We start from the raw sequence: 27,566 nt of genomic DNA, 5'->3' as shown, positions 1-27,566 counted from the left end.
CAATAGTTTAGCGACGGAAAGACAGAAGTGTTGGCTGTAATCAATAAAGGTACTTTCGAATACTTTGCAGATCTCTGTTGTTGAAGAATTGGTTTTCGTTTGGGTTTATTCACAGTCTCAATCACCTATTTTATATACCATATCCTTTCTACTCATTCCCTAATGTTCCCCATGGCGGTGGTGTTGTAGCATATATTCCTCTACGAACTTCATTGTATTGGCAACTATCTGTGCAGTGGATATAAGTGCGCATCGGTATTGATAACAGAGTTCTATGCAAGGTGGCCTCTCTAAGCTACACGAGGAGGACATAATTTTGGCATAATTTGTTGCTGTTTTTGTGACTCTCTGAATACGTTTGTTGCTAAATTGTTGCAATTAGAAGCATTTCTACTTGTTTCTATTTTGATCCCTATTTCTATTTAACACGCCACTCTAGCAACTCTAGGCAATGGAGGACACAAAGTGTCTGTTTTAATCTTAATCTTTATCTTTCTGTTATTCCGACAGGCTACTACGCCATTAGATTCTGTTTGCTTTTTTACTGAATTGGTGGGTTGTAATAAGAGAGTATACCGTAGTTTTAAAAGTGTTGGAGTACAATATTCGTTTTGCATTAATTTCTACTTTCGAGTGGTAGATCGCATCTACATATGTGTTTATCATGTCATGGTTGATTTTACCCCAGTCCATTTATGTTCCTCTTCGCAACACCTCTATCATTTCTTATGCCCTACTTACCAGCATCTGAACACAAACTATACGATAGAAATAGAAGAAGAAACCGTCGGTGGACGTTACCATTCTACAGCCTTAAGAGCTTAACTTTCCATTCAAAATTCATTGGTGGGTGGTTAGTGGATGTAGGTTTTGTTTTTTTTTGCAAGCTCTCGCTTCCATTGCATCGGTGTAACATTTGCAGAATAATGTTATGTACTTTTGCTAATACTTAAGGTAGACTGCAGTTAGCCAAGAAACCCGATAAACACCTTGCCAAAACCTTTCTTATATCTTCTTTTCAATTACTTACGTCTCAAGCCATGGTATTGGCTATTAGAAATCTAGCTTAAAATATAAAGAGCTGAATGGAATGAAGGATCCACTCGGTCAGGAACATAAGGCATGCCGAAAAGTCAAAAGACAAATTAATGAACATTTTTTACAAATCTTCAAACGAAAATATTCGTTCAAATCATCTTCCTTTACGTATACTAACTCTAACGTATCACATAACGAACGAATATACCCCCTTCTCGGCCGACTGAGTTAGAACATCCAAAAAATTGGGTAATCTTTTTGCAATTTGCTAAAGGAATTTTCGAGCATACATTTCGAGTTACAACTGAAAAAAATGAGTATTTAACAGGTCTTTGGAACGTACTCTACGTTGAAATTGAGCAACGAAACAAGATTTGATTGTTTTCTCCTAACACTAGTTTTCGCTTGGCGATGATAAGAGTACTGATGATAGATGAAACAGCCAGACTGGCAAGGATGATGAGACAAATGAATACTCAAAAAACGGAGTGGCTCTGACCGGAGGGTTCCTCACGTTACACAAACACACAAGTAGAAAGGGTGGTTGACGAACGTTGCGACTCAATTGACCAGCAATAAGTCTGTTATCCGCATCATAGCGTCGAACTAGAACGCGTTTACAGCTCGCTCAAACCGTCTACCTCGTTTGGGATCACTGGCGGTAATACGGGAAAGAGATGTGTCAGGATGGCAAAGTAATGCACGCATGCCGCAATCACGACGAACATATGCCAGATGGCATGAGCGAATGGAATCAGTCCATCGGCTTTGAAAAACAATATTCCCACTATGTACAGTATACCACCGAACTTTAGCTCGGCCATCCCGGTAAACTCATGGCCCCAGAGCACGATCACAAGTGATGGACCGACTCCGATGACGACGTAGAAGAATGTTTCCAAGCATTTATACCGTTCGTGATACATCTGAAAGCAGAGCAGTCATAAAGGAAAAGATTAGAAACAAAAGATACCAATGCACGCGGAAGCAGTGTCCTTACTTGTTGGTAAATGATACCAAGAACTGCCATCACCCAAACGATCCACTTAACAACGGAAACGATGTCCGGGTGTGTGGTGTGGCCAAGACTTAACCAGGGATAGTACGATCCGGCAATGAAGATATAAATCATTGCGCGATCACACCGATGTAGTACATCCTTCATAGGGCGATCATGGTTGCAGTAGCACACACAGTGAAAGCAGGTGGACACGAGGAACAGCATCGATAGCGAGATACCGTAAATGATGGCCGCCAGTGTTTGGGCGATCGTATAGCTCCGCCAATACAGATGAAACCCACCATAGATGGAAGGTAGAACCCACATACCATGTGTGAGCACGTTCGCTATGTGTTCAACCTGGAAAGGGAAACATGACAGTCAGTACCATGTTTCTGTCACCATCTTATCAACTAGATATAGGAGCGAACATTATTCTCGACGAGATAACGGACACGGTTTCGCTCAGCTGTCCATCGAATCTTTACTTTCACTTTTCAACCTTATCATATCACCGGTCTTATCTACGTTCCGTTCCTCTGCACTGTACCTACCTCCGTCGGAATGTAGGCACAACCTCGTGCGGCACGAGGGTTTTTGAGCTTAACCGCCCTTAGCTGTTCCCAAGGTAGCGTTCGGAGATCGTGCCGCAGCTTAAGCCAGAACTCTAGCACACCAAAGATGTCGGCTTTGGTCGCTAGTCCAATACCCCCACCGCTGGAACCACCTTCATCGATCAACGAGCTCATAGAACCGATCGCGCCACCACTGCCTGAACCAGTGATACCAGCATTGTTGCTGCCATCGTAGCCACACAGTTTGAACTCATTCGTCCGTCCCGCTGAGTGGGTTGGGGAGGATCGTGTGGGAAAGCATTTGCTCGGTGAAAACTGTTGCTGCCCACTGCCACTGCTACCGGTGGTCGTCGGCTTTGCGTAGCCTTCACTGGCGCCATTACCGAGGCTCGCCGTATAACTGCCGCCGGCGTAGATCGATGCTCCGGTCCGGGAGATGAGTCCATCCTGCATTTTGACCGAGGCAAGCCAAGCTGCTGGTAACAATCTGGCGCTGTAGAAATTGAAAAAGAGAACGATTAGCATTATCAGAACGAAGGTACAAAGGTCATCTCAGTCATCTCAAAGAAGCGTGATCACACCAATGTAGGGAGGTCAGGGATTGAGACAATCTATGTTGCGATAAAAATACATTTCCATCTACCAAAGCAACCGATCGGACAAGTGCCGTGGTGTCATCGTTCGCTTCGTCGTAACGTTCGACGCCCTAACAGCGCATGTGGGACGCTGCAGCTGCTGTCGCGATCCGATTTGCTGCGGCTGATAAAATGTGTTTGCAAACATGCGCCACGTGCTCACACCTGCTACCCGCGCGACCAGCGTGATTCAAAGCGTGCTCTGTGCTATGCTCGTTTCTCTACACTATCTCGCGTGATGGCAAAAGCCACTTTGATAAGCGGACAATTTTTGGCGGCAAAGATGCGGACAACTAGCGGTTAGATTAAACAGACGCTAGACAAGATTAGTGTCTTGGCATTATCGAAGAATAAAATGGAACTATAAAAGAATTCTAGATAAGATGCCTTGGCGGCAGGGCAACCAGCAAGCCGACCCCGGCCCATGCGATAACGACCAGGATGTTTTCAAACGAAACACATCATTCCAACGCCATGCGAAGGTATAAAGGCAGATAGAGAAGCGTGCGAGCATAAGAACTACATTATCAGGAGGTGCTACTTTTCAAACTGGCTGACGCCATTGTTGCCCGAAGAGTGTGCGTATGTATACGTGTGTGTTTGGACATTTTGCAGACTCCCAGGCCCCATCGAACTAACGAGTCAGCAAATGAAGTGAATGATGATGCGAAGAAACTGGATGGGAGAGCAAAAAAACATCTTGCAAGTGGTGCTTCGGTTGCCTCACGAAACCACGCACCAGTAGCTTTGATTAGCCGTAAATGACGCACGCAAATTCGCGTTACAAGTAAGCGCGGCATCGGCACCGTCTACTCAGTCATTAACATCTGAGGTACGAAAAAAAGGAAGGGTAAGCCTGAAAAAAGCAACTTTCCGCACCAGCATTGCCGTTTTAAGCTGTTGCGAAAACCGGCCGCGCAATTGAGGTCCACTTTTAAGGGTATATTCACCTTTCACTGGGTAAATGGCGATAGCGATCCTGTGTAAGCATGGTTCAGCATGGCTTACATTGTCATGCATCTCTGTGGCTGGGAATGCATTTCAGTGTCGCAGGTTACTGGGATGTTTCAAAATCTCGTACCCACACGTAGTCGCTAAATCTATTTCAAGGCACAGTCGACCAGCTAGGCGACGATGACCGGACTTTGAGTTGACTTGCTCGTACTGCTGACATTCAAATCTAATTAGGCCATATACCCGGTCCGGTGATTGTATCTTGCAGGGTCGTATGAAAATGGCAAATTTAATTAGATTAGCCTCGCTTGTCTGAGGTTCGACTTTTTCAAGAGTGACCGGGGGATGACGTTACAGCAGTCGCTTGCTGGTCGGTTTTCCCAAGCAAATGACTAATTCCACGAGTACCACAACATGAATTTCATACGATAACAGACCACACAGAAGAACGAAATGAGACTCACATTCTGCTTGGAACCCACACCCGTCTATCGTCGAAAAAGCCAGGCAAGATATTCCTGTCGCAGCAACAAGCAAAGTACAAAATCAACCGGAGTAGCTTATCACAGGGGTGCCTCTTGGGCGGTTATGAACGCAGTGCGGCTTTTGTCCGCGGTCGCTCAAAAACGAATTAACATCAATCACGCCCAGCTATCGTGGGAAGCGGAATCAATCAACGTGCGACCACGGGGACCGTGTTCTACACCATCCACGAAGAAAGGTGTACGGAAGGAAACCCTTCTCCATTCATGACCATCGTTGAACATTCTTTGGACGACGGAACGGAACGGAGGCCACACACACGGTGGCGGTGTCCCTGATAAAAATAGCTTAACGAGGACCTTTGTGAATTGGATTATGGCACGAAACGAGCGGACCCAAGATTCGAATACCGCAGGACAGACAGCCGTACCGCGTACGATACAGGTGTGGCAACAGCGATTTGGTTAGCGTTCACCCTTTTCGTTTCGTTCCGTCTTTTGTCGCCAGTGACCAGATAACACCACCCACAAGACAAATCGCAAGGAAAGGAGTGAAGGAGCAAGCTAAACCGATGGATTTTACGATGTGTGTTTCGCGTTTATGGACATTTGTCGCTCCATCGGTCGAACGAAACCAGGAGCACGTGCTTAGCTTATCTTGCGTTTATTCTGGCCGCTATCACAGGTGTTGCTGGCACCTGGAGATGACTGCATAACAGCTGCATAGCTTGCGGCAGCGAGATGCAAGCAGCACCAGCAGCACCAGCAGCATGAGCAGTAGCAGCAGCGCATAACATGTGCATCGTTTCCCCTTCCATTCCAGCATTCACTAATGTTCGATTCCGAGGTCTTGCGTGATGCAGACTCACAGTACCACGGTACCGTCTGCGGGCAAATTACTCAATTGCGATTACAACAGCTCCAGCCCCACCGCAGTCACGAAAGAACGGTTTCTTGTAGTCACCGTGCTTGGAATGGAAAAATGCAGCTGCAACTCCGAACGCACCCGAGTAGGTTTTACGAAATAATCGAACGGCCTTGAAAAGGGGAGCGCCCCATAAACACTTCTATCACATTTCTATCGAATCTTGAGTGAACCACACGAGAAATGTACTGCCAAATATAATAATATTCGCTTTCCGATGCGCGTTGTTGGAGTTCGGAAATCGCGTGTCTTCACGCAAAAAGAGGGGGACTCAAAAAGCACACGCACAAATCACACACCCACACACACTGTTCATTTAATTCAGAAATCTCACCAGAAACGCAGATTTTCCTTCGGCTTCTTAATGTTTCATTGCACCTACACCGACCGCACAAGAAGACCAATAGGAAACAATAGAAAGCAGCACGCGCCAAGAATTTGTCCCGAGTTTATTATCGTTCTGATTGTTTTGGTCGTTTAGGTCGTTTTGATCGTTTTCTCTGCCCGGGGGGTAGGACCAAGGTGTATTAAACTGCTTCCAGACGACGACGAATGCTGGAGAACTTCTCGACGAGAACTTCTAAATTAAACTGCTTCCAAACGACACACAAAGTTGTCGCGAATACTTTCACGACCTTCAAAACACAACAAAAGGTCACTGTTTACATACGATTCGACAGCTCCAAAAGGTGTGGCAAGCTTTAATTTTCATTTAATTAAACGTTTAATTTTGAAGTTCTCGTCGAGAAGTTCTCCAATATTCGTCGTCGTCTAGAAGCAGTTTTACCGATTCAAATGTCTACATGGCCGCTTTTACGTCAAGTTCCTCAGTGCATACGTCATTACGTCAAAAAAAATAAAAAAAGTGCATCCTCGAGACCAAAAGAACACTTTGCGGTATTCCGAATCGAATAAAAGGATTTTCTGCCCCATTTATCAGCATCTGGGTGATAAAAGTTCGGAGGTTTCGTTTACGCGCCTGTACTCCTTATCGGTTTCAGCAAAATGGAGGAAACAGCATGTAAGTACGAGTGAAGATTCGTGATACGTGCCTTCCATAGCCGGCCCAAAACGTCTCCCCGGGTAGAACAGGTCTCTTTCCTCTTCCCAACACGGATTCGCAACAGCACCATCCATTTAAGCATACACCAGAACCGGAATCAGAACTCGGCCATCGGTTAGGGGAAATTCTTGATCCTCCATGAGGAACGGCGAACGGGTTTTCTTTGTTTTCCTTCTGCAGTTGGAAAGGGGTTTGTTGCGGGTGGATGATGGTACACTAATCTGCTCCATCAATTTTTAATCAAATTAAACCACTTTACTCCCCGTGGCCGCGTTTCCATACCGAGTGGTTTGGTAATTTTCCTCTAGCAATGATAGCATTGTGTGAACTACCCACCGATGTCCCACTACCACATCATCCTTTGGCCAGCAGCCAATCGTTATCGGCGTAACGAGGATGAGTCATATTTTACCAGCAACTTTATCAGACCCGTTCCCTTGTCTGTGAATAATCCTCTATTATGTAGCAAAGCACCGTGTGAATGGTTTATCAAACGGCGATTCTCGGAGAAAGAGATCTTAGGGGATTTGCGGTTTTCTTGAATCGACCGAAGGTTTGGAAACACTTAACGCCTTACGGCGAACAATTTAACACCCCTCGTGTGCGCGCGAGGAGGGCCAAGCTGTTACGGAGATGCTGATAAGCGTCCTGTTGTGATGTGTTTAACGGACGGATCTAATTGTGCAAACATGTTATGCTCGTTTGCTTGGCCTACAGTCGTTTCAATCGTAAACGTTTTAACGCCTAATGTTTGTAATCCACTCTGGAATCCTTTACGAATTGCACTCTGTAAGTAGCCAATTTTATAGGCACATAAAACAGTCATCAGTAGCTAAACAAAACACTCACTAGATTATGGTCCAGACCTAGTAAAGTTTAATTTTGCTTCTATTTGTGAAGTACGATTACCACCATCCTTAGTGACAAGGCAAATGGCAATCTAAGCATGCATTGCTCATCAAAAACGCTCTACCAACTGCAACGTAAATGCCAGAACTCCGCTAGAAGCTAAAAGCAGTTAGAAGCCACTCCAAAGCTCCACGATGTCACACGACCAGAAACGTGAAGTCTCTCAGGGTTGCTTGTGGTTTTGCCTGATCGCACTGAACATCTGAAATGGCAACCTGACAACACAGCAGACAATCCGTGAGCACATGACCTTACCTTACCGTAGCGGTAACTTGAAACCCAAGAACCATCAAACCGAATCGTGGCGTTGATGTGGTCTAACAGGAGAAATTCCCTCCACCCACTGCCAACGATTTCAGTTACCAGGTCGCGGGGGACGACTCATCGCCGAAAGCGCGTAAATATACGCAGGTTCTCTCTCCCACAGCGCACGCTCTCTCTCTCCCTTATACCACCGAGATCATCAGCGAATCTTCGCGATGATCCGCGTTCTCCAAAGCGGAAGAAACAATACAAAAAAATGGATCTCCACTCTACGCGACTGGTGCACACCTTTCCAGCTTTCCTGTTGCCCTTTCCGTTTTCCACACAACGACTGGCACACACACAACCCACCGCCACCGGTGGGGTTGTTCATTTACGCAAACAACCACTACCATCATCTGGGCGCCACGTACCCCCTAGCCAGTCAGCCAGCCAGCTAGCTGGAGGCTTGTTCGGAGGCTGATGGATTGGCCAGTTTTTTCAGCTTCGTACTCGAGCACGGTCGCATACTCGGTCCGCTCGTTCGCTCTTTCGGTCGCTGTGCAGGCACATAACGGATCCACGATCCGTGGTTCGAACGATCGTTTCGCGCTTCGCGTGTGTCCCGGAACTGGTTCCAGGGGATACGTTGTGATCATCGCGTAGAAATTTGGTCAACCAGCGCACTGCCTGTGGGCCATTCCGTTTGGTCAATAAGGCGTGAGGCGAAACGACCGCGCGTGTGTTGTGTGTATGTCCTAGTATGAGACGGAATAACGGATCGACGGGCACCGCAAGTGAATGGCGCAAAAAGGCTGGGAAAAGCTGATCGATACTTGAGTGGCCAACAGCAGAGTGCCCCAGTTCAAGAGTACAACAGTTCCTTCGTCCATCGATGTCATTATGAATATTGCGTTCGATCCGCATCGATTAGGAGTGTTATTTTGGGCTTCCAGAAAGCACCAGAGGAAACCCGAGTATGCATAACGTGCAGAATGGAGTAGAGTCGTCGCCGTTGGTTCGATAGTGCTGACGCTAGTATAGTGTCGCGAGTGAAGCATCGGGAGTACAGATACCCAAAGGGAGCAGCCAACTTTGTTCGTGCGATTGTTGGAGGTTGTAACGGACAGCCCGTTACATAAAATCTACATCGGCGTGTGCGGTGCGGCTCGGTTCGGCTTGGCTCGGCGGGTTCACCAAAACGGGGCCACCGCAAACAGATCCGTTCCGCTGTGGTAAAGGGAAGGGAGTTATGTTGCTGCTCAGATCGTGTCATTAAAGTAGGCCTGCGCGGTTCTTCCTCACTCGCTGGAAACTTGTGTGCGCTAAACATCTTGTCGAAGTAGGCTGGAAAGAATCATCCTCTCGAGACCTGCACCACTGTACGACAGTGAGCATCTTGGTAGGCTTCCGACAGGCTGGCAACGTGTTCTGGCCAGTAGTTTCGACGGTGAAAGTCGTTAGCTTCACACGCGGCGGAAGTCTTTGATACTGTGACGGTTGTAGAAGCAGTACAGCGACAGAACAACAACACCGATCGCACCGACGACCGTATGATCGTGTAGCAAGAGTGTAAAACAATTACCTCACGATCATGTGTTTTTCGTAATAATTGCACGTACCGCGCAGAGGAGCAGTAGGCGAAGGTGTGTAACATACAACCAGAGCGTTCGCCCTTGTCGGTGGTCTGCCTTGAGAGCTTCTGCTTGGTTGGGCAAAGCTGGGCGATGATCGCGATATGATGCACAGTATGTTGCTTCTATCGCCGTGCCGTTACGCTCGGCTCATGCCATAATCGCACCAATCAGCAGTGCTAACTCATCTAGTGTGCCAGCGAGGTCAACAAACATCGAGCTGTCCGCTAGTAGTTAGTAGTGGTGGTGGGGAGCGTGCTCTTCCCCCTGGTGAATGTGCGAATCAAATCGAGGAAACGCCGTCGTAACACTGGAACCTGCCGATAGTATCGAAAGTTCGGGACCCGGAAGGCCACCACACTGTAGCAGCAGGATGCGGTCGATCGGTGAGGAGGATCTGCCTAGCCTCGAGTACATCGAGGATCCGTACATTCCGAAGCTCGACCCGAACTGCATTACACCGTCGCTGGACGATGTTACCGATGGGCTGTACGAGGATGATGATGGACTTAGTCTCGGGCCGGACGACATACAGGGCCAGCAGTGGTCGGACGAAACGGAACTCTACCTGCGCTCGCTAACACTCGATCAAATACTGGGCGTCCCGTCGGATGACGAGGACATTGGACCAGTGTCCGACGTCGAGCTACAGACCGTCGAAACTGAGTTTGGTCCACCGCGAAATGCGGCGGCTCTTGGGGATGGTGAACGATCGGATATCGAAGCGATCTGCGGTATCACAGGAACGGCATCCGTTGGCGATGGCAGCAATAGTGGAGGTGTGATGCGAGGCTTGCTGGCGAGTAAGCTCCTGCTCGGGCGCATTACCAACCGGCGTCTCCGGGCACTGTTCAATCGACGCAAGATTCGGGACGTGCGGGTCACGTTCATCGACTTCTCGAAGCCATACCTGGCGCGCATCTCCAGCGGTGATAACTACAAAAGCTTCCTCAACATTGGGAGTGCTACAGGTGAGAGCCCATCACGCACAATAGCAACATGTGACCGGCGGACGGCTGAAACGAAACGGAAAAAAGGAATTAGCAACAGTCCGAGGACACACGATGGTGATGATGTTGTCGTGTTTGCCGCCAAAGGCCAAAGTGAGCAAAGTTTTGCGGCCCCGGTACACCGAACTTGCGCGGAAGCCTAAAAAGTGTGACGCTTTGAGACGCTCTTTGTACCAAACAGTTCACCATCTGGCGGGTGGAAGTTCGAGTAAGGAATAGACTCGAAAAAATGTGTTTTAATGTGAAGCTCGACGACTTCACAAGTGCGTCACGTTAAGTCGAAAATAAAGCTTTATCCAGGGTTCGCTGCTCTTGATTTCTCGACCGCACTTGGACACTTCTGTAAGCGATAGAGGAACGATAAATATGTATCAGATTACGGTGAGCGTCATCTGCTCTGCAACATTAACTGCACTGTGTACCGTAGAAGCGAAATACTAATGTAAAATCAAATTATAACAAGGCATTAGCTAACGGCTAGTGCAACCGGAGGGTGTGCTGACTAGCTGATTAGATGTGACCAATCGACGCAAATTGGTTTGGTTGGAATGGCTGAGTGGAGCTGCGTAATCATATTTGACATTTTGTGCTTCTGCTGTGCTGGATTAGTAATTTATTGGGTCGGTTTGATTAGCGGTAGTCACACCATCTAGTCGGGGATGGAACATTTGGACCGCGAAGGCATCCTTCTATAGTCAATAACGTATCAACAAAGAATAATGTCATGGTCACTGGCGTGCTGATATGGTTTTTGGGACACTTTTGTGACGCGATCTGGCTGATTCTCGATTGTTTTACGCTTATTTCAAAAGGCGATCATCATTCTATGGCAATAAGAAGTACTTGTATGGTCAGTCGATGTGAATCAGTCTCATGTAAAAATGAGCAATTGAGAAAAACAATGCTATGAGGTAACACATGCGAGTTTGACATAATTCAATTTACTTCTATGTTCTTAATATTGGTGTTGCGAGTATATATTCTGCCCAATTATTTGTGAGATTCACCTAGCTTGGTGTACTTCTTCCCATTTTGAGAACAAACTTTACTTTACGTAAACTTCCTGTTTGCGGAAAGAGTCAACAATTTAAAGATAATTCCCTAGACTTATCTCGAATGATACGAAAATACTCATGGGCCATTTGTGTGGGTTTTTGTATTACAATGTTGCACATTCCCGGTTATCATTGGAAAAGTATGATTATGGAGTCACGTCCTTGTGTTTCAATGTCTAGATAATTGCAAAGCAGAAAAAGAAACTACGAATGAATTCTTGCACCGACGAATGAATCCTTCAACACCTGGCGCGTCTACTTACTGTGGAACGCAAAAGGCTAACCAACCAGCCAAGCTGTTCTGCTGCCGCTCTGTCCGGTTACACTCTCTTTTTGAGACGATTTTACATTTTTCGTGGTTGTTCACTCATTCGCGATTCGAATGGTAAGAAGTCAAGGGCATCGAGTTGCTATTCGTTGGCGTGGAGCGCTACAAACATACAAAGTAAAGCACCATTAAGTAAAAGTGATTCGTACACTCCTAGATGGAGCATCGTTGGGTTCATAATTCATAAACGTGTATCACGCACTCTGCAGCGGAATGAGTATGTGCACCTGTCAGTGAAACCACCAGAAGTTAGCGAAACAGCACCAGCACATATTCACGGCCATCGATCGAACGATCGATCGAGCCGACATCATAACGATGCTATGCGGTATGGGGCGGATGGTTTCGTTTTCCTTGGATGCATTGCCCTCGGCAAGTAGTAGGATGGGCCTTATAGAAGCACCACATTTGTGCATCGATTATTGCGTGCCACCTTGGTTGCTTTGTGGCTTATTGGGTTCATTTTTCGTTAATATGCTCATCTATCTCTACCGTTTGGGACGTCTATTTGCCATGAGGTTTGCGGTTTTTGCGCAAAATTTTCACTTCTTCCTTTTCTTGTTTTATGCATTACTCAATCACACTGCAAAGTCAATACCACTGGCATGAGGGAATGCAATCATCTCTTATGTCATTGAACCGATTCAGCCTTCGATAGGATTACAAATTTATGAGCTAGAAACATGTGAAAATAGTATTTGGAAAATGTAAAAATTTATCTTATTACTTATTAATTGTTTGCACTCACTTCTTCTCCCATCTTCCAGACAATTCTGGTAAATTGTCCGATGCATCTCCCGTCGGATCGATCAGCTCTGCCGAGATCGCCAATGAGTTTTCCGGTCTGTCAACCGAGGAACAGGTGGCACAGCGTGAAGAATGGAGCCAGGTGCGTTGTGATTCTTAAGCGAGGTGCTTTAAGTGCACTACTAAAGCGCGAAACCCTTTCTCTGTTCTAGGAACTGGCTCGTGTCGAGGAGGAAATTACAACACTGCGGACGGTTCTGCAATCGAAGATGCGGCATGCGAGCGAACTGAAGCGCAAGCTTGGCATCACCGTCTGGAAGGAGATCACCGATGACGTTAGTCAGGGAATCAAGAATGTGAAGGAAAGCAACGTGTAAGTATTACGGGAACCGAGCTTGGAACCTTTGCCACAAATCATGCAATATCGAGGATTGGTGAAGCTGCCTTGTTTCCATTCCATTATCTTCGTTTACTGGCTTTCTTTTGAAATCGTTCCATTCTTTTTTTGTTCCCTTTTTTTAATTCGGATCTTAAGTTATCAAAGTGTCGAAACGAAAGTGGGAGAAATTACGACCGTCGTGACAAGTGCACCGATGTAAGTAAAGCTAAATGGCCTCATTTGTAATTCTTCTTGGTGTACTCTGAATCCTTCTGTATTCTACGCTTTAGTAGACTTTAGTCCATTTATCTGAGTGTACTAACTAACGATGTATCTCGATATTCTGTACCACGATACGTGGTGTGTGATACGTACGTACGAATGTCTCCGTCTCCTCTAACCGAAAATCGACTCTGTTTCGGCATAATTTATATGTTGTGATAATTTTTATTGTAATGTATCTTTTTGTTTAAACTCGCCAACAGTTGAAAGATTGATAGTTGGCATTCTCAACACTACTCGTTAAACGCATTCTATTGTTTTAATATTTCACATTATTCAACGATATCATGAATCTAATACTGTCCGCTCCTCGCTATATGTAGTTTAAATGTTCCGTCAACTCCTTTCCACTCTCCTTTTATCGCTTGCATGTAACAAATAGGATAGTGAAAAGGTAAGAACACAATTGTATCAGCACCACCGACTTTCCGTCTCACTACCACCGGTTCTGCTTGGTGTGCTTGTCCTAAATTAGCTAATGTTCTTTGCTGCTATCGAAACTAAACTATCTTGCTCAGAGTGGATTTTTTCATTTGACTTAATGAATTTTGTTGCATTACTTTTCACGGCGCAGTTATCAAAAAACGGAAAGTGCTATCAAAACGACCGCTGGAAAAACGACGTCCGTCATCGGTGGTATCGCCGGAAAGATGACTCAAAAGCTGACCGAAATGAAACAATCCGATTCATTCCGATCTTTCGAGGAACGCGTTGGCTCGGCATACGAAAATGTTCGGGTAAGTGGGGCGGCCCGATATCCTCTCTCGTTATACATTGGTCATGTCTTAATTGCGTCGATATGATGCGTGGTTTGTTTTTTATGCTTACAGTCCAAGGTATCCTCGCGATCGAGCTCTGTACAAAGCTTATCCGATTTGCAAGGCGACGAGCGCCGCAACTCCGTCACTACGCCGACGGCTATCCCGGAGGAAAAGCCGATCCCTTAAGCCATCCCAACACGCAACCCTTTTCCTCCTTCCAGATCACGAGCTCGTCGATGGTTTATAGTGTAGCCGCGATTGCAGACGGCTTGTGGGGGGAACCTCTATAGTGGATATGTCCTGACCTTTCTCCTAAGGTGCGCGGCCTATGGTTTGAGCTAATCGTTTTGTGCTAATTTATATTTCGTACGGTACTGTGTAATTGGAGAAGTGAGAAGTCTAGCAAATTATATGCCTGCGGCAGCGCTGTATCGCTGTTGTGTGAAATGAGAAATCTTAAACAAACCGTTCTAGCAGCGACCAATCTCGGGCGCTTTGATGTGGCAAGAGAGTGCGCTCTCTGTCTGCGGTGTCGCGCCTAGAGTCCATCGCTAACATCTCGTTTCGTTTCTGTTAACACAAACTTCATAATAAACAGTAAAACCAACAGCAAGAATCTTAGAGCTAGAACCAAGGGCAGCGTACGACACCTTGGTCCAGTTTTCCTTTTCAATTTAACAACGATCGCTACTAGTGGTGCTAGAAGAAGAGCAGTTATACGTTTCTTTAGAGTACACCTTTTAAACTCGTATCGTATTAATCTAGAGGAGCGTGTTTGGTTTGCACCCTAGGTGTTAAGAATGAACACATGTATCCGTTTGATCCCTATACAATGATTTTTGTTGGTTGATATATTACGGACAGGCCCCTATACAATGATATTCCTCGCAAAATGATTCAAATTCAGCGCTACAGCTAAGGATTTATATACTTTGAACAATGGCGCAGAAGACAGAAGAACCCTCACTTGCTGCTGTAGCAGTAAGGAACTCAACTCGAACTGATTGTGCCTAAAGTGTTTAGCAAGATGTAAACTATCCTCTACCGCTGCTCCTCCTTCCTGTTATAGATAGCTTGTGCAACAATCCATATTCACAGTAACTTCCCCTCATATAGCTACAAAACGCACCTTCTTCCTGCAATCTACAGAAGGCAACAGGGAAACAGAGGGAACGGTCGTCGGAACGTGTCCTATTAGAATAGCGTCGTTAGGGAAGAACACAAACAGATGATTATTTATAGTCTTATGTTCGCACTAAACGGACATAATGGCAAGAATAAGATTGAGAGAGAAATGGTCGAGAAAAGTGAAGAAGCACATACACGCGTATATTATCTGAATAAAACATGAACTCTGTAAAAGTGCATGTAATACCTACCCTCCATCGTTGACGTGTTCGTATACAGGGCGTTTCGATCGTTTTTTATGGCAAGCGCCAAATGCAAGTCGCTGTACACATCTGCCCCCAGTACCAGGTGCCCAGTACTTACGCTACTATTTCGAAACTATTTTTGTCACTAAAAAAGCAAAAAGGTTAATCAAGCGGTATTTAAGTGTCGTTTTTGGGGGGAATGGTGGGCCGAAATTTTGAACATTTGAAAGAGCTTTTGTGTGATAAAACAATAAAAATACAGTTTCGCCACTTCTCAAACTCGTAATTTCATTCACATAGTTACCTATCAAGTGCTACATTCGAAGAGGAGTTTGTTGAAGAGGGAAGATTGAAGATGTTCTACTGTAATGTAATTCAAAATAGCGTTTCTTTAACAAAAAACCACAGCGGCTATGATTGAATTTTAATCATTTTGTGATTAAACGACTAGCCTATACTATTAAAGGGTCTAGGTAACCTTTATAACATCTGCTCCGTTGGGAGGTTTTCGGATGTTGATATAATTTCAAGCTGCAACAGCAATTCAACCGCATTCATCATAACTATATTAATATTCATTCCATGTAGAGACATTTGTTTCTTTACAGCTTCGAATTATGAGATAATAACGCTTTACGCTGCTGGGGTACACTATGGGTAGAGTTCCGGTGTTCGGTTTCTTCGGGATAATAGTGGGTTAGATAGATATAGCTTCACGATGCCTAACTAGCCTATACGGCATCGAACGATTGGAACGCATTTCGGGCACAATGCCGGGAAGCGGAAACAGAACAGAACACACAGCGAAACATTGAAGTGCAGGTAAGTGGCTATATTCGCGATTCGAGCGGGCCTACGCATTTGGCGAACGATCACGCGCTATCGCAGAGAGAACCAATTATTCGTAAATCCGAGATAAGCCCCTACCATCGACTGTTAGCCTTGGTTTTTGGGTGATATTGTCATGTTCTTAAGGTTTACTTTTGAACTAGCAAAAGGGAGAGACGATAAAGAGGTGGGACATTAGCACACGGCCACGACGAACGACTTGATACTGGACACCGATTGTTTGGAACATTTTGTTATTGGAATGAGACACCATCGGAACGGATCGTTTTTACTTTACTACAATTTTTAACCGATGCCCCGTTTGTGCTACACACATTTCGAAACGATTCTTCTGGGAAAAGAACGCTAGAACGCCAAAAGGAACGCTCTCATTCGTCAACCGACCGGCGATTGTAGCTGTGGGATTGCTAGGCAGAGCAGAACCGAACGATGGAACCGAAAGATAAAACCGAAAACAATGGAGTGCAGAGTAGAGGATATCTTTACACGCGCAAACGACGAAAAACAAGTAACGATAAACAATTATTTACAGAATCCGTGGGCCTTCGAATAGATCTCGCATTTTCTGCTGCTTTCTGAACAACGATACTGCTAATGGCGTTTGTGTGAGACTTCGGGCTGCAATTGTAACTAGGATTTATGCTGTTTTGTCTGCTCGTGGTGTCCATTTAGATTCTCCATTTAGATCTACTGTCTACTGTCTGGGCAACGGGTTCGCTTCTTACTTGGCCTTCGTTGGCTGATAGTTCTTGTGCAGCGTCGGTTTGATGTCGTACACCAGGGTCAGAATTTCGCTTAACAGCGCGGCCTTGTTGACCGAAATCGATCTATTCATCTCCTCGATCTTCCGAACCGTATCAGCATCAATCTTGGCCGCAACTCCTTCGCGACTTCCCATGTGCTATCGGACGGAAAAGGAGCGAGTTAATTAATTACTCCGATACATTTAATCCAAGCTGACGAGTAGTTTACCTTCGCCTCGAACTCCTTGAACTGCCTCTCCCGTTCCTGACGGTACCGCTCGATTTCCTCCTGCGCCTCCTCCTTGGCCTGCTTCAAACGGCGTTGCTTTCCTGAGCGGAGTGGGGCGGAGCGAATAAAACAGAATTAATTCCAATTTAGTGCAGACCCCACAGCAAGCAGAACGCTAGAACCTTCGCCTATCGATTTTCTCTCCTCCCCCCGCGGCCATCTCCTCTTGTGATTCGTGGCGAACAGCGAAAAATCCTCTTCTAGCACCCCGCAAAATACTTACGTTTCCTCGCCTCGCCCACCTTGTCGGCGGCACGTTTCTCCGCTGCGAGCAGTTGCTGAATTCCTTGCGTTTGGCTGGCCATTTTGCGTCCGATTTATCGAGGAACAACTTAGTAATCTTTTCCCGAGCAATTTTCAGTGATCTGCCCATGCAGCCATTTGAATTGCCCAGGTAGAAATTTGAGTGAATTTGGAAAATCATCGCATAAAGGCTTTTTCCAAAAAAGTTCCTTTGGGCGATGATTTCCTGCATGGGCGTTTTTGCTGCATGGGCACTTTTGCTATCGAGGCAGCGAGAAAAACGCCATTTTTTTGTGTTATGGTGTGTTCTGTTCTCGGGGCGTTCTTGGCGTGCAATTTTGGAGGCTACTGCAAATTGTGTTTCACCGAATAATGGTTGGACGACGGTCACCAGTCTCAGTGTAATTCGGTGCAATCGAATAAATGGTAGCCGCTGATAAAACACGCGCGATATCCGTAGCACTTGTTCTGTGCGTGAGTTCACAAGAACGCGCTGCGGGTTGAACTTTAAACAACTAGCGGACCGGATGCACCCTGAACCAAAGTGAAATTAGCATTATGTCGCAACCGTGCAGGCAGAGGAGGCAAGTTCAATAGTAAGGCGCGTGCCGGCATAATTCGCAACAACAGCATGTCCAGCTCGGTGTTCAAAGTGTACGCGTCCAGCCGGGATGGGTTTGACGAGGGCGCGGCGGGCGAGCTGGCCGGCAGTGCGGAAACGGATCTCAAGGAGGCAGTTCACGAGGATCTTAAACTCGACTCAAATCTAGTGATCCTGCTGAACAAGGATGGCTCGGTTTCGGTAGACCAAAACACGCTCCAAAGTTTGCTGGGTGAGTTTACGTTCGTCAGTTTGACCGGTCTCCCTGGGCGACAAACAGGGCATCGCTTACTAAACGATTTGTTTTTTCTGCGTTTTAGCCAACGAAACCACGGGCACCTCAGTCAGCCTGGTCCGAATATCATCCCCAACGCCGAGCATTGAGGAGGAAATCGAGGAAGAACGGCGTCGTTTGAAGGACGAAAAGCAGAGGGAAGATGTGGACGGAGCTAGTGGCGCAAGCTCGAATGAGGATTCCAACGACGACAGCAACTCCATTGCCGGTACTAGCTCTGGCACGTCAAGCATCGTAGTTGGCGGATCGACCCGTCGAACGCGAACGTCGTCAAAGAAAGGATCGGGCACTGCAACCACCGTAATGATGGAAACCGAGGAGGAACCGCGTCACGTTAGTCTGACCGTCGAGGGTTTCTATCCGCCGTCCGAAGCACAGAACTTTGCTGCCCAGGTACTGAGTCTGGCTGGGTATGAGCATCCGCTCCGGAAAGAAGTGGTCGACATCGAGTACATCCGCTACACGATATCGAACGATCATTGCTATACGCCGCTCGCTTCGACTGCCCAGAAAGCTCTGGACTCGAAAGGACAGGCTATCGAGGATTTGGACTCTTCGGAGGAATCATCTTCTCATTCGGCTAGGACATCTCTTGGAAGCAAAGCTAACCGATCGTCTTCCGCGAGCAAGATCACTGACCAACAAAAGGCGTCGGTCACCGCCAGGACCTTCAATAAGGGTTCCGCACAGGCCACTGTCGGCTCGTCGAAGGGAGCCAATTTAAACCGCAGCAAATCAACGTTCGGATCGCAGAGCTCTGGTGGACTATCGAATGCGAAGGAGCAGAAAAGGAAGAAATCGAAAGCGAGCGATCGTGAGACCGACGAGCCACAGGATGAGGACGATGACGATGAAGAGCTGGAGGAGGAAGAGGACGATGAGTTTTACTCGGACTACGAGGAAGACGAAGAATCTTCCTTCTCGGAGGAGGATGATGAGCTCGATGTTGATTTCAGTGTCACCGGTCGATCGTCATCGGTTAAAAAGCGCAAACAGCTGGCCAAGGGAAGAAACAAACCATCGCCTAAGGCACCACGGCGTAGCAGCATAACAGGGCCGCCAGCATCCGGGTTATCGAAAAGGGCTGAGAAGGAACATGATGCATCGCAAACGGAAAAATCGAAAGAATCTAAATTCAAGATTGTTAAATCAGTCCGTAACACGATGAATGAGAATGTAACGAAAGTGTTTTCCCCACAGACCGCAAAGCAACAGCAACAGCAGCAGCAACAATTGGTAGCTAAGGTAAAGGCAGCCGCACAATCCCATTCACAGTCTCATCCGAGTAAGAAAGTTCCCACGAAAACGTACACTTTGACGACTACAACGACACCTGGAGGACCGATGACGGTTCTTTCACCGGCAACGGCTCCTGCGACCAGCAGCAGTAAGCCCATGGTAAAGGTACCATCCAAGGTGGACGTCACACACAATCAAACGAAACCAACGGCGCCAACGACGCCAACAACGCCGACCGGTACAGCAGTTTCATCGGTAACACCGCAGAAGAAAGACAAGAAACCGAAATCGACCGCTCTGGATGCGGCCATGGTCAGCGACATATCGGCTCTGTTCTCAACGCCCGATATTATCAAAAAAGTTAACACAGGCAAAAGTCAGCCAGGACCATCACCAACAACCAGCTCGCTACCGACGGTGAAGGCTGTGACATCCGAGCCACCATCGGTTGTTGCAGTATCCGCACCGAAAGTTGTTGTCATCGAACAACCGAAGACGGTACCGTCGATCCCTGTACTGACGGAATCGATCCCGACCTTGTCATCGGCTCCAGCACCGACTTCAACTCCAGCTGCCGTCCCGTCTACTAATCCCGTACTCGCGGAACAACGTTTAGATTTAATCCATGCGATTGTGCAGGAAGATCTAAGACAACCGATGGCGGGTACTGTAGTAACAGCAGTGGCAACAGCAACAGCAGCACCGATCATGCAGCAACCGGCAGAGATTCCCAACATTGTAAAAATGTTAGAAACCACGGCCAATATGGTTGATGCAGGTTACGATCCCATGGCTCAACAATGGCTAATGGCCCCGGTAGGAGTGAAACCGATGGAAGAACCTGTTGGTGGGCTGCTGCCGGATAATAATGCCATACTAGAGGCACTCAACAGTGGAGTGGACGCACTGCCAGAAGATTTACTCGAACACGTGGCCGAACTGGCGAAGAACAAGGAACTGCAGGAAATTCTTGACAAGCAGGTGCTTGGCGTGATCGGTCCCAGTGCACTCGATCCTCACTCCACTCTTCCGCTCAATCGTCCACCAACACAGCATTCCGTACAGCAGCCGCAGCAAGAGCAACAGGCCCACCAACAGCTAGTGCTGAATCAGGTAGGCGGTGCGGTACCTACAACCATCCCGGAATATCTTCCAACGCTGTCGGTTCGCGAGCAGCAGACACCACGCAAGGAAGCTATACAGATACGCCGTAGCGACGGACGGGTCATTACACTGCCACCCATCGAGGCACCCGCGACACGTGCCTCCAAGCGACGTGCACAAGGGACACCTGGAACGCCCAGCAGCCAGTTGGTCAACTTGGAAGATGAGCTTTCGACACCGAAGAATACTCGAGTTCAGCAGAAAGTTTTGGGAACCATGGTTCCTTTATCGTCCCAGCTTCCCACTCCTGGGGCGGTTGCAGTTGATGAGAGCACAGGGAATATGGGAAATATCATAATTGATGACAGTGCCGCGCCAAAGGGTGCGAAACGTGCGAATAAAACGGCTGGACCGGATGCTAACCGCACGAAGCGGTTAGTAACGTCGACGACGGCGATCGATCCCGCTGCTGCCCAGGATGATGATCTAGATTCTGATGAAAGCTGGAATTCAGAAGATGATCCCGATCGGTAAGGTCACAATGAAATCCTATAATTTTACAGTTTTTATTGAAGCGCATTCTTTCGTTTTTCCCATCTTCGTTTAGTCTGTGGTGCATTTGCAGACAACCGCACAACAATCGGTTCATGATCTGCTGCGATTCGTGCGAGGATTGGTTCCATGGGAAATGTGTGAACATTACGAAGGCTATGGGCCAACAGATGGAACATGATGGTATCGAGTGGACATGTCCTAATTGTCTCAAGAAAAAGGCAGATCGACAAGTGAGTTACCACCGATGCTGCGGCCTTCAAGAAAAGGAAACTTTTATTGATATACCTTATTTACTGCTTTCTTCTTCTGTGTAGCAACCGAAAATGACAGAATTTTTAATACCCACTGGATCAAACCTTTCGGCCCAAACCTCAACTAGCAACACCATTTTGCAAGACGCGGTGATTCTAGCAGTGGCAGACGAAGCATCGCCGAATGCTTGCATTGTTTGTAGTAAACAGGCGAAACCGAACTCAATCTACTGCAGTGACGATTGTATTCGTAAGCATGCTGGATCTGTACCGATGGCCAAAACTGATAAGGCAAAAGATCGTCGTCCTTCGGTTGCACCATCGACACCGACCACTCCAACTGAACCGATTCTTTCCAGTCCCAGTTCATCGACTGAAACGGTACAATGTCAACGTGTTGCCCTCTCAATGTGGCTAGTATTGATCTTACTGCTTGCTTCCTACAATATCCGTAGATTATCGTCATGGAGCGAACGACCGGCCGTTGTTTAGCTGGCAAGTTCGGTCCAACGGCAGAAAACATCAAGCAGTGGCTACAAGAGCACCCGACGTACGAAGTTGTGCCACCTGGTTCACCACAGGCCGCCATTATACTCAAAAAGCAGGCTGCAGCCCGTCGTATACAGCTGGCCAATGAAGCATCGGTAAAGAAGTCAACCCTTGGGTCACCCACCACTTCTTCAGGCGGCAGTGGCGGTAGCCAATCACCGAAGATGCAAACGCAACTAAAAGTGAATGATCAAAAAAAGATGGTGATTGTCAGTTCGGCCGCAACGGCACCAACAGGCTCGACATCGTCTCCTAGAACACCCGGGGCGACCGGTAAAGCACCACTGAGCACTGGTGTACAGTCTGTAAGCAAGTCAACGTTGGTTCAGAAAACGATCACGGGGACGAATAGAGGCACCGCAACTTCTCCTACTACGGCCGGATCGATACAGCGCACCAATTCTGGAGTAATTGGGCAATCCAAGGCGAATGTCAGTGGATCACCGGCTGGTGCTGCTTCAGGGACATCTACCGGAAGTCCTTCGCTTGCAACCAAACCGCCGAAAAAGCCAACCGCATCATCATCGGCAAACTCTTCGGTTTCTGGAGAGCATGGTGCGCCGAATAACAAACAGCAAACCACACCCACTGGTAAATCTGCGACCACCCCTGGTGGCGAGAACATCCGTGTGACCGTTAAGAAGACCCTAAAGGTGCGTGTGAAGTTTCTCTTGCTAGATTACTTTAGATTCAGGTGGCGTTATTCATTTTCATCTCATTCCAGGAACATCTTATGCAGCGTACGGCCGAGCTGAAAGAGGACAGTACGATACCACGTCTAAAGGAGGAAGAGATTGATCGGTTTGTAAAGGAAACCGAGGGTGAGCTGTTTGCGCTCTTCAATAAGGACACGGGCATGAAGTATCGGGCCAAGTATCGCTCGCTTGTGTTTAACATAAAGGATCGCAAGAATCTGTCGCTCTTCCAAAAGATTTGCGAGAAGATAATAGAACCAAAGCAACTGGTAGGTTGTCGGTATTCTATGAGTGACTTGTTGCTATTTTTAATTCAACATCAAACGTCCAATTTTTACAGGTTCGCATGACAGCGGACGAGTTGGCGAGCCAGGAATTGGCTCAATGGCGCGAGAACGAAACCAAGCATCAGCTGGAGATGATTAAAAAGACGGAACTGGAATCGCTAGCGTGCGCTAAGAACTACGTTGTGAAGACCCATAAAGGCGAAGAGTTGATCGAAGGCAAGGGGGAGGACCGGGTTCAGTTAGATCCATCCGTTCCGGTCGATGATGTCGTTTCGCTGCTAAACAATTCCGCCGTTAGCAGTACCAGCGAGCTGGATGAATCGTTTGTGAGCTCCGGTGCGAAGGATAGTAGCTCCTATCGGACCAAGGATTACGATTTCGGAGGATATGGCAAGCACTATAATACGGCACTATATGGCAGTGGCAGCGCTGCGAGCTCCCTTATCAGTAGCAGCAATACGCTGGTGGCCGGTAAATCAGAGGCTGGTGGTGGAGCTTCCTCTTCCTCGTCGTCATCCACTTTGCGTAAAAAGGATTCACGTCGCAGTAGCCGAAGTCGTAGCAGAAGCCGCGGTCGCAAACGTGATCGATCGCGTGATCGAAGTCGTTCCAAGCACAAGCGTAAGCGAAGTCGCGAGCGAAGCCACGATCGACATACGAGCCGGGATCACGAACGTGAGAAGGAGCGGGACCGTGATCGTGAAAGAGATAGAGATCGTGATCGGCATCACCGTGGGCGCGATCGTAGCCGTGATCGATCTAAGCACGAGCGGAAGAGCTCGCGTGAGAAGGAAACAGCGAAAACGGGTAGCTCATCCGAGAAGCGTCGAGCTTCCGTTGCTTCAGCAGCTGGGCGAGACCCGGACATCTCGGATTCATCGTCTAGAGCGAAGTTTGATCATGATCCGAGCAAAGATAATACTCACAGCACGAAAACGATCACGAACGCCGGTAAGAAGGTGGCGATCGACGAAAATGCAGCCAGTAAGGATGCGTCTTCAAGGACATCGCTCACTGAGGGTGGTGTTGATCCGTTGGTGGTTAACAAAGCTGACAATCCCGACGAAGCCCCTAAAGGATCGCTTGCCGACGCGGTTAAGGAATCGAAGCCTGAACAAGACCAGGAACCGACGAGTACGGTCACTATTCCCACACCTCCCCATCATCCACCCTACGAAGGCGAGTCACCAGATGATGGAACATCGGCACCTAGCCAACCTTCGGAGGAAGCGGTCGACGAAACGACTCGCGAAGCAGAACGCACCTACTGGACTGGCAGCGTACACATGGTTGATGTGGCCAGTGTGGTGATGTCGATCCGCGCGGTTAGCGGTGACATACAGGATGTGGCGAAAGACTTTAGTCCCGATCTGGATATCTGTGGCACGATCAAGCCCGAGCTCGTGTGGGATTACATTGCGCAGATCCGCAAGAGCACCAACAAGGAGATTTGCCTGGTACGATTCCACTCGCGAGAAACCAGCGCGTACTACACGCTGTACAATCATTTGTTCACGCGCAAGCGATATAGCGTGGTAAAAGCTCCTTCCGCCGCGATCAAAGATTTCTACATCTTTCCGCTGCCGGCGGAACAGATGGTGCCGATGATCCTGAAACCGCACGGTGGGGTCGGGATCGTCGAAGGCGATCAGAAGCCCAATCTGTTGCTGGGTGTTTTGGTGAAGATCAAGGGTAAACGGCCGACACTACCACCGGTTGCAGTGTCGCAGATAAAGGTAAGCTTACGCGAGACGATTGCTCTCTGGGCCATTGTACCGATGGATAATGAGTTACTTCGTTCGGTACTTCCCTTTCTCAGGTTGCTCGGCGTCAGTCAAAGGGATCGATCGGTACCACCCCAGCCGGTGTGAACCCATCGTCTTCTAGTACTAGCGCGGGCGTTGCATCGGGCACAGCGTCATTGATGCAGCAGGTCATTACAAAATATGCAACGAAGCAGCCACCATCGGGTAGTGCGGCTCCGATTGTCGATAGCGATGCTGCTAGTACCAGCAATGCAGCATCTGCCGTTTCATCTCATAAGCAAACCGACCTTCTGACAGCTACTGGCAGTGGTACTGGTGGCACTGGCATTGATGAGGAGAACACTAAGAAGAACGAAGTCGAGAAACAAGAGACAGATATGGACGTTGACATGGATATCATCAAGGCACCGATTGCAGGAAAAGGTACGTTTTTGCCCGGGGCATTTGCATTCATCGTGGTTGTTAACGGTTCGGTTTATTGCACCTAGGTACTTCTGCGACGGCCCACCTATCGATGATGGCTGGCGAAGGCAACAGTAACAGCAGTTTAGGCAGCGCAACAGGCCGTGCAGGTACCGCAGAGCCCATGCTGATCGACGAAGACGACGACGATGCACCGTACTCTCCCGGTGGTGCTAGCGATGACAGCAACTTTGCGGACGTGACGGCCATCGTGGAAACTTCCAAGCAGGAAAATCAAAGCGATGTCGAGCGTATCAAGCGAGAGATGGACGAGTTGAACCGGAAAATTGCGATGCAAAAGAACGAAATCGTTGGTCTGATGACGATGAATGAGCTGAGTGAGGGAGAGATCAATTCTACCCTGCCGCCCTCGCTGATCAACGATATTCCCATTCCGGCCAATCTGTCACAGATTCTGGCAAGTATCAAGGGAGGTGCTGGTAGTGGTGGTGGTGGTGGTACGACAGTTGATGATGAAATTCCCTCCACTTCATCATCGGGTGTTGGATTTGGATCGATGAAAGGATCTACAATTCCCTTGGCGGTTGCCGCGACGACCGCCGGTGATGATGATGAGGAGTACAATCCGAGCGCACCGTCGCTCTTCTCCAGCTATCAATCGAACTATGTACCCCAAACCGTCAACAGTCTGGGAGATATCGATGAGCGAATCCTACCGCCAACGGTCCTACAGGTGGCATCAGCAACGGGAAGTGCAACGCCATTTGAACTGATGCCACCAGCCGCAACACAGGTCGGGGCTGGCGAGCCTGTAACGACAGCTGGCAGCAGTGCTACCGGCGAGAGTCGCTTGGCGAAACTTTCCGACGAAGAACTGCTTCGTTTAGTACCGGACGACGCGATGATCGTCGATTCGTCTTTAAATGATTCGTAAATCATGGTGTGCAACTTCATGAAGGAGATTTTAAAAATCGTTCGCGTTCAAATAACTCTATTCTAGCACTCGTCTGGTTCCGTAGTTCCGCACCCACCCGGTTCAATCTTTCGATGCCTAGCCAGATCTTAACGTCAACGTTTCGTGTACCATGTACGCCTCTCATGCGTTGATGATGGTTCATACCAAAACTGATCCTAAGCTATTAGTCATCTTGTTAGACAACACAAAGGGCTAAGACACAAGCGTGGATAGGCCTAAGAAGTAGTCTATTTCTAGACGTCTGCATGTGATTTTATATCTTCTTTTGATTCGGTTCCAATTGATCCTAGTACACTCATCGAGGACATCGCCAGACATCTTGAATCTTTACTGGAACTCGCTCTCTTCGATTGCGTGGCGATGAGGTAAGGTGTAAAGGCAAAAGCGATGCGTTCACTTGAGTTCACTTTCCAATTATTGTACAACTTGTATTAAACTTACTATCCCTATTGCGTTTGCTAGATAATGTACGTATATAAAGTGTAAAGTCCCAGAGAAACAATTTTCAACGAAGGATAGCACATCCTTAACAGCTCTCAGATGTCTCGAAGCAGACCAAAACCATGGTTTGTAGAATGTGGTCAGCATGCAAATAGTTTAAAATTACTGCTAGCTTCTTAAGTCTTACAGTTACTGAGAGCGGAAGGCGCTATGGGGATGCTCCCTTCGCAAGAGCGATGGTGGCTGCTATAACGAGGCTCTGTGCAATTCTACCGAGCTGTTTCACCGACAGTCTACGGCTTGTGAAGTGGTAGGCTATAGATTGTAGCGCATCGTAACACATTAAGACCGGTGAGTGGTGGATCAGCTCGAAGCATATGTATCGTCCTCCAACCTATTCCGCGTGATAAAAGATAACGAATGTAACGCAAAATGCAAGTGGTAACTTCAAATAGTCTAGGCTCCCCATTTCACATACCTTTCCCCTCAATGTTGGTCATATAGGATCGCAAACAAGACCTTCTTGCTCTAGGTAATAATACTAACAATACGTATTCAGTTAGGCGTGCGTATTAGGAGCTCCATAATATAGTTTGTTACTAAATCATATTTTAAATAATGTACTGCATTTAAGGCTCATCATAATTAGATGCACTATGCAAATGCGGCAAACGATGTAATATAGATTGTAGGCTTAGGTGCATCATATACGGCAAGGTTCGAGTTTAGCAACACACTGGAACATGGTGGTCCCGAAGGCGGGAGACGTGATGGTGTAAGAAAGGTGAGCAAGATCAAGGCAGTGACACATTATCGAATATATATGAGAAAATAAAGCTAATTTTTGCGAGAAAGTTTCGCAACTCT

The 27,566-nt window shown here is 47.5% G+C and overlaps 4 protein-coding genes across 5 annotated transcripts; 2 read left to right on the top strand and 2 right to left on the bottom strand.

Moving 5' to 3' along the window:
- Window positions 1-83: 83 nt before the first annotated feature.
- On the bottom strand, window positions 84-6,050 carry LOC125956818 (monocyte to macrophage differentiation factor). Its single transcript, XM_049689036.1, has 4 exons — window positions 5,944-6,050; window positions 2,593-3,106; window positions 2,039-2,398; window positions 84-1,964 (listed from the first exon to the last, which is right to left on the bottom strand). The coding sequence occupies exons 2-4, from the start codon at window positions 3,064-3,066 to the stop codon at window positions 1,656-1,658; spliced, it is 1,143 nt and encodes a 380-aa protein (XP_049544993.1). The 5' UTR covers window positions 3,067-3,106; window positions 5,944-6,050; the 3' UTR covers window positions 84-1,655.
- A 1,620-nt stretch (window positions 6,051-7,670) lies between these two features.
- Window positions 7,671-15,683, top strand: LOC125957552 (uncharacterized). 2 transcript variants are annotated; one of them, XM_049690332.1, is made up of 6 exons: window positions 7,680-10,429; window positions 12,619-12,740; window positions 12,811-12,971; window positions 13,134-13,193; window positions 13,834-13,996; window positions 14,090-15,682. In XM_049690332.1, exons 1-6 carry the CDS (start codon window positions 9,733-9,735, stop codon window positions 14,204-14,206), a joined length of 1,320 nt encoding a protein of 439 aa, XP_049546289.1. In that variant the 5' UTR covers window positions 7,680-9,732; the 3' UTR covers window positions 14,207-15,682. The 2 variants fall into 2 exon arrangements, with proteins under 2 accessions (XP_049546290.1, XP_049546289.1); XM_049690333.1 differs by lacking the exon at window positions 13,134-13,193 and having other exon boundaries at window positions 7,671-10,429; window positions 14,090-15,683.
- Window positions 15,684-15,936: 253 nt separating this feature from the next.
- LOC125953544 (V-type proton ATPase subunit G-like) lies at window positions 15,937-17,657 on the bottom strand. Its single transcript, XM_049683168.1, has 3 exons — window positions 17,498-17,657; window positions 17,215-17,315; window positions 15,937-17,143 (listed from the first exon to the last, which is right to left on the bottom strand). Exons 1-3 carry the CDS (start codon window positions 17,577-17,579, stop codon window positions 16,964-16,966), a joined length of 363 nt encoding a protein of 120 aa, XP_049539125.1. The 5' UTR covers window positions 17,580-17,657; the 3' UTR covers window positions 15,937-16,963.
- Window positions 17,658-17,834: 177 nt separating this feature from the next.
- On the top strand, window positions 17,835-27,566 carry LOC125954017 (uncharacterized). The gene is made up of 9 exons (XM_049683952.1): window positions 17,835-18,350; window positions 18,439-21,286; window positions 21,364-21,541; window positions 21,626-21,943; window positions 22,018-22,764; window positions 22,836-23,075; window positions 23,147-24,829; window positions 24,913-25,282; window positions 25,348-27,566. The coding sequence occupies exons 1-9, from the start codon at window positions 18,149-18,151 to the stop codon at window positions 26,214-26,216; spliced, it is 7,455 nt and encodes a 2,484-aa protein (XP_049539909.1). The 5' UTR covers window positions 17,835-18,148; the 3' UTR covers window positions 26,217-27,566.

Source organism: Anopheles darlingi, chromosome 3 (assembly GCF_943734745.1).
Source record: "Anopheles darlingi chromosome 3, idAnoDarlMG_H_01, whole genome shotgun sequence".
NCBI lineage: Eukaryota > Metazoa > Arthropoda > Insecta > Diptera > Culicidae > Anopheles > Anopheles darlingi.
The sequence above is the reverse complement of the archived record's forward strand: the minus strand, read 5'-3'. Positions and strand labels throughout refer to the sequence as shown.

Bases quoted from the DNA above. Each gene is read 5' to 3' on its own strand.
- LOC125956818 (XM_049689036.1), bottom strand. From the start codon at position 3,066: ATGCAGGATGGACTCATCTCCCGGACCGGAGCATCGATCTACGCCGGC. The intron at 2,399-2,592 runs GTAGGTACAGTG...TTCCCTTTCCAG, and splicing joins GTGCCTACATTCCGACGGAG to GTTGAACACATAGCGAACGT. The intron at 1,965-2,038 runs GTAAGGACACTG...CTCTGCTTTCAG, and splicing joins TTGGTATCATTTACCAACAA to ATGTATCACGAACGGTATAA.
- LOC125957552 (XM_049690332.1), top strand. From the start codon at position 9,733: ATGTGCGAATCAAATCGAGGAAACGCCGTCGTAACACTGGAACCTGCC. The intron at 10,430-12,618 runs GTGAGAGCCCAT...CCCATCTTCCAG, and splicing joins CAACATTGGGAGTGCTACAG to ACAATTCTGGTAAATTGTCC. The intron at 13,997-14,089 runs GTAAGTGGGGCG...TTATGCTTACAG, and splicing joins CGGCATACGAAAATGTTCGG to TCCAAGGTATCCTCGCGATC.
- LOC125953544 (XM_049683168.1), bottom strand. From the start codon at position 17,579: ATGGCCAGCCAAACGCAAGGAATTCAGCAACTGCTCGCAGCGGAGAAA. The intron at 17,316-17,497 runs GTAAGTATTTTG...CACTCCGCTCAG, and splicing joins GGTGGGCGAGGCGAGGAAAC to GAAAGCAACGCCGTTTGAAG. The intron at 17,144-17,214 runs GTAAACTACTCG...TCCGTCCGATAG, and splicing joins TCAAGGAGTTCGAGGCGAAG to CACATGGGAAGTCGCGAAGG.
- LOC125954017 (XM_049683952.1), top strand. From the start codon at position 18,149: ATGTCCAGCTCGGTGTTCAAAGTGTACGCGTCCAGCCGGGATGGGTTT. The intron at 21,287-21,363 runs GTAAGGTCACAA...ATCTTCGTTTAG, and splicing joins TCAGAAGATGATCCCGATCG to TCTGTGGTGCATTTGCAGAC. The intron at 21,944-22,017 runs GTACAATGTCAA...CAATATCCGTAG, and splicing joins CCAGTTCATCGACTGAAACG to ATTATCGTCATGGAGCGAAC.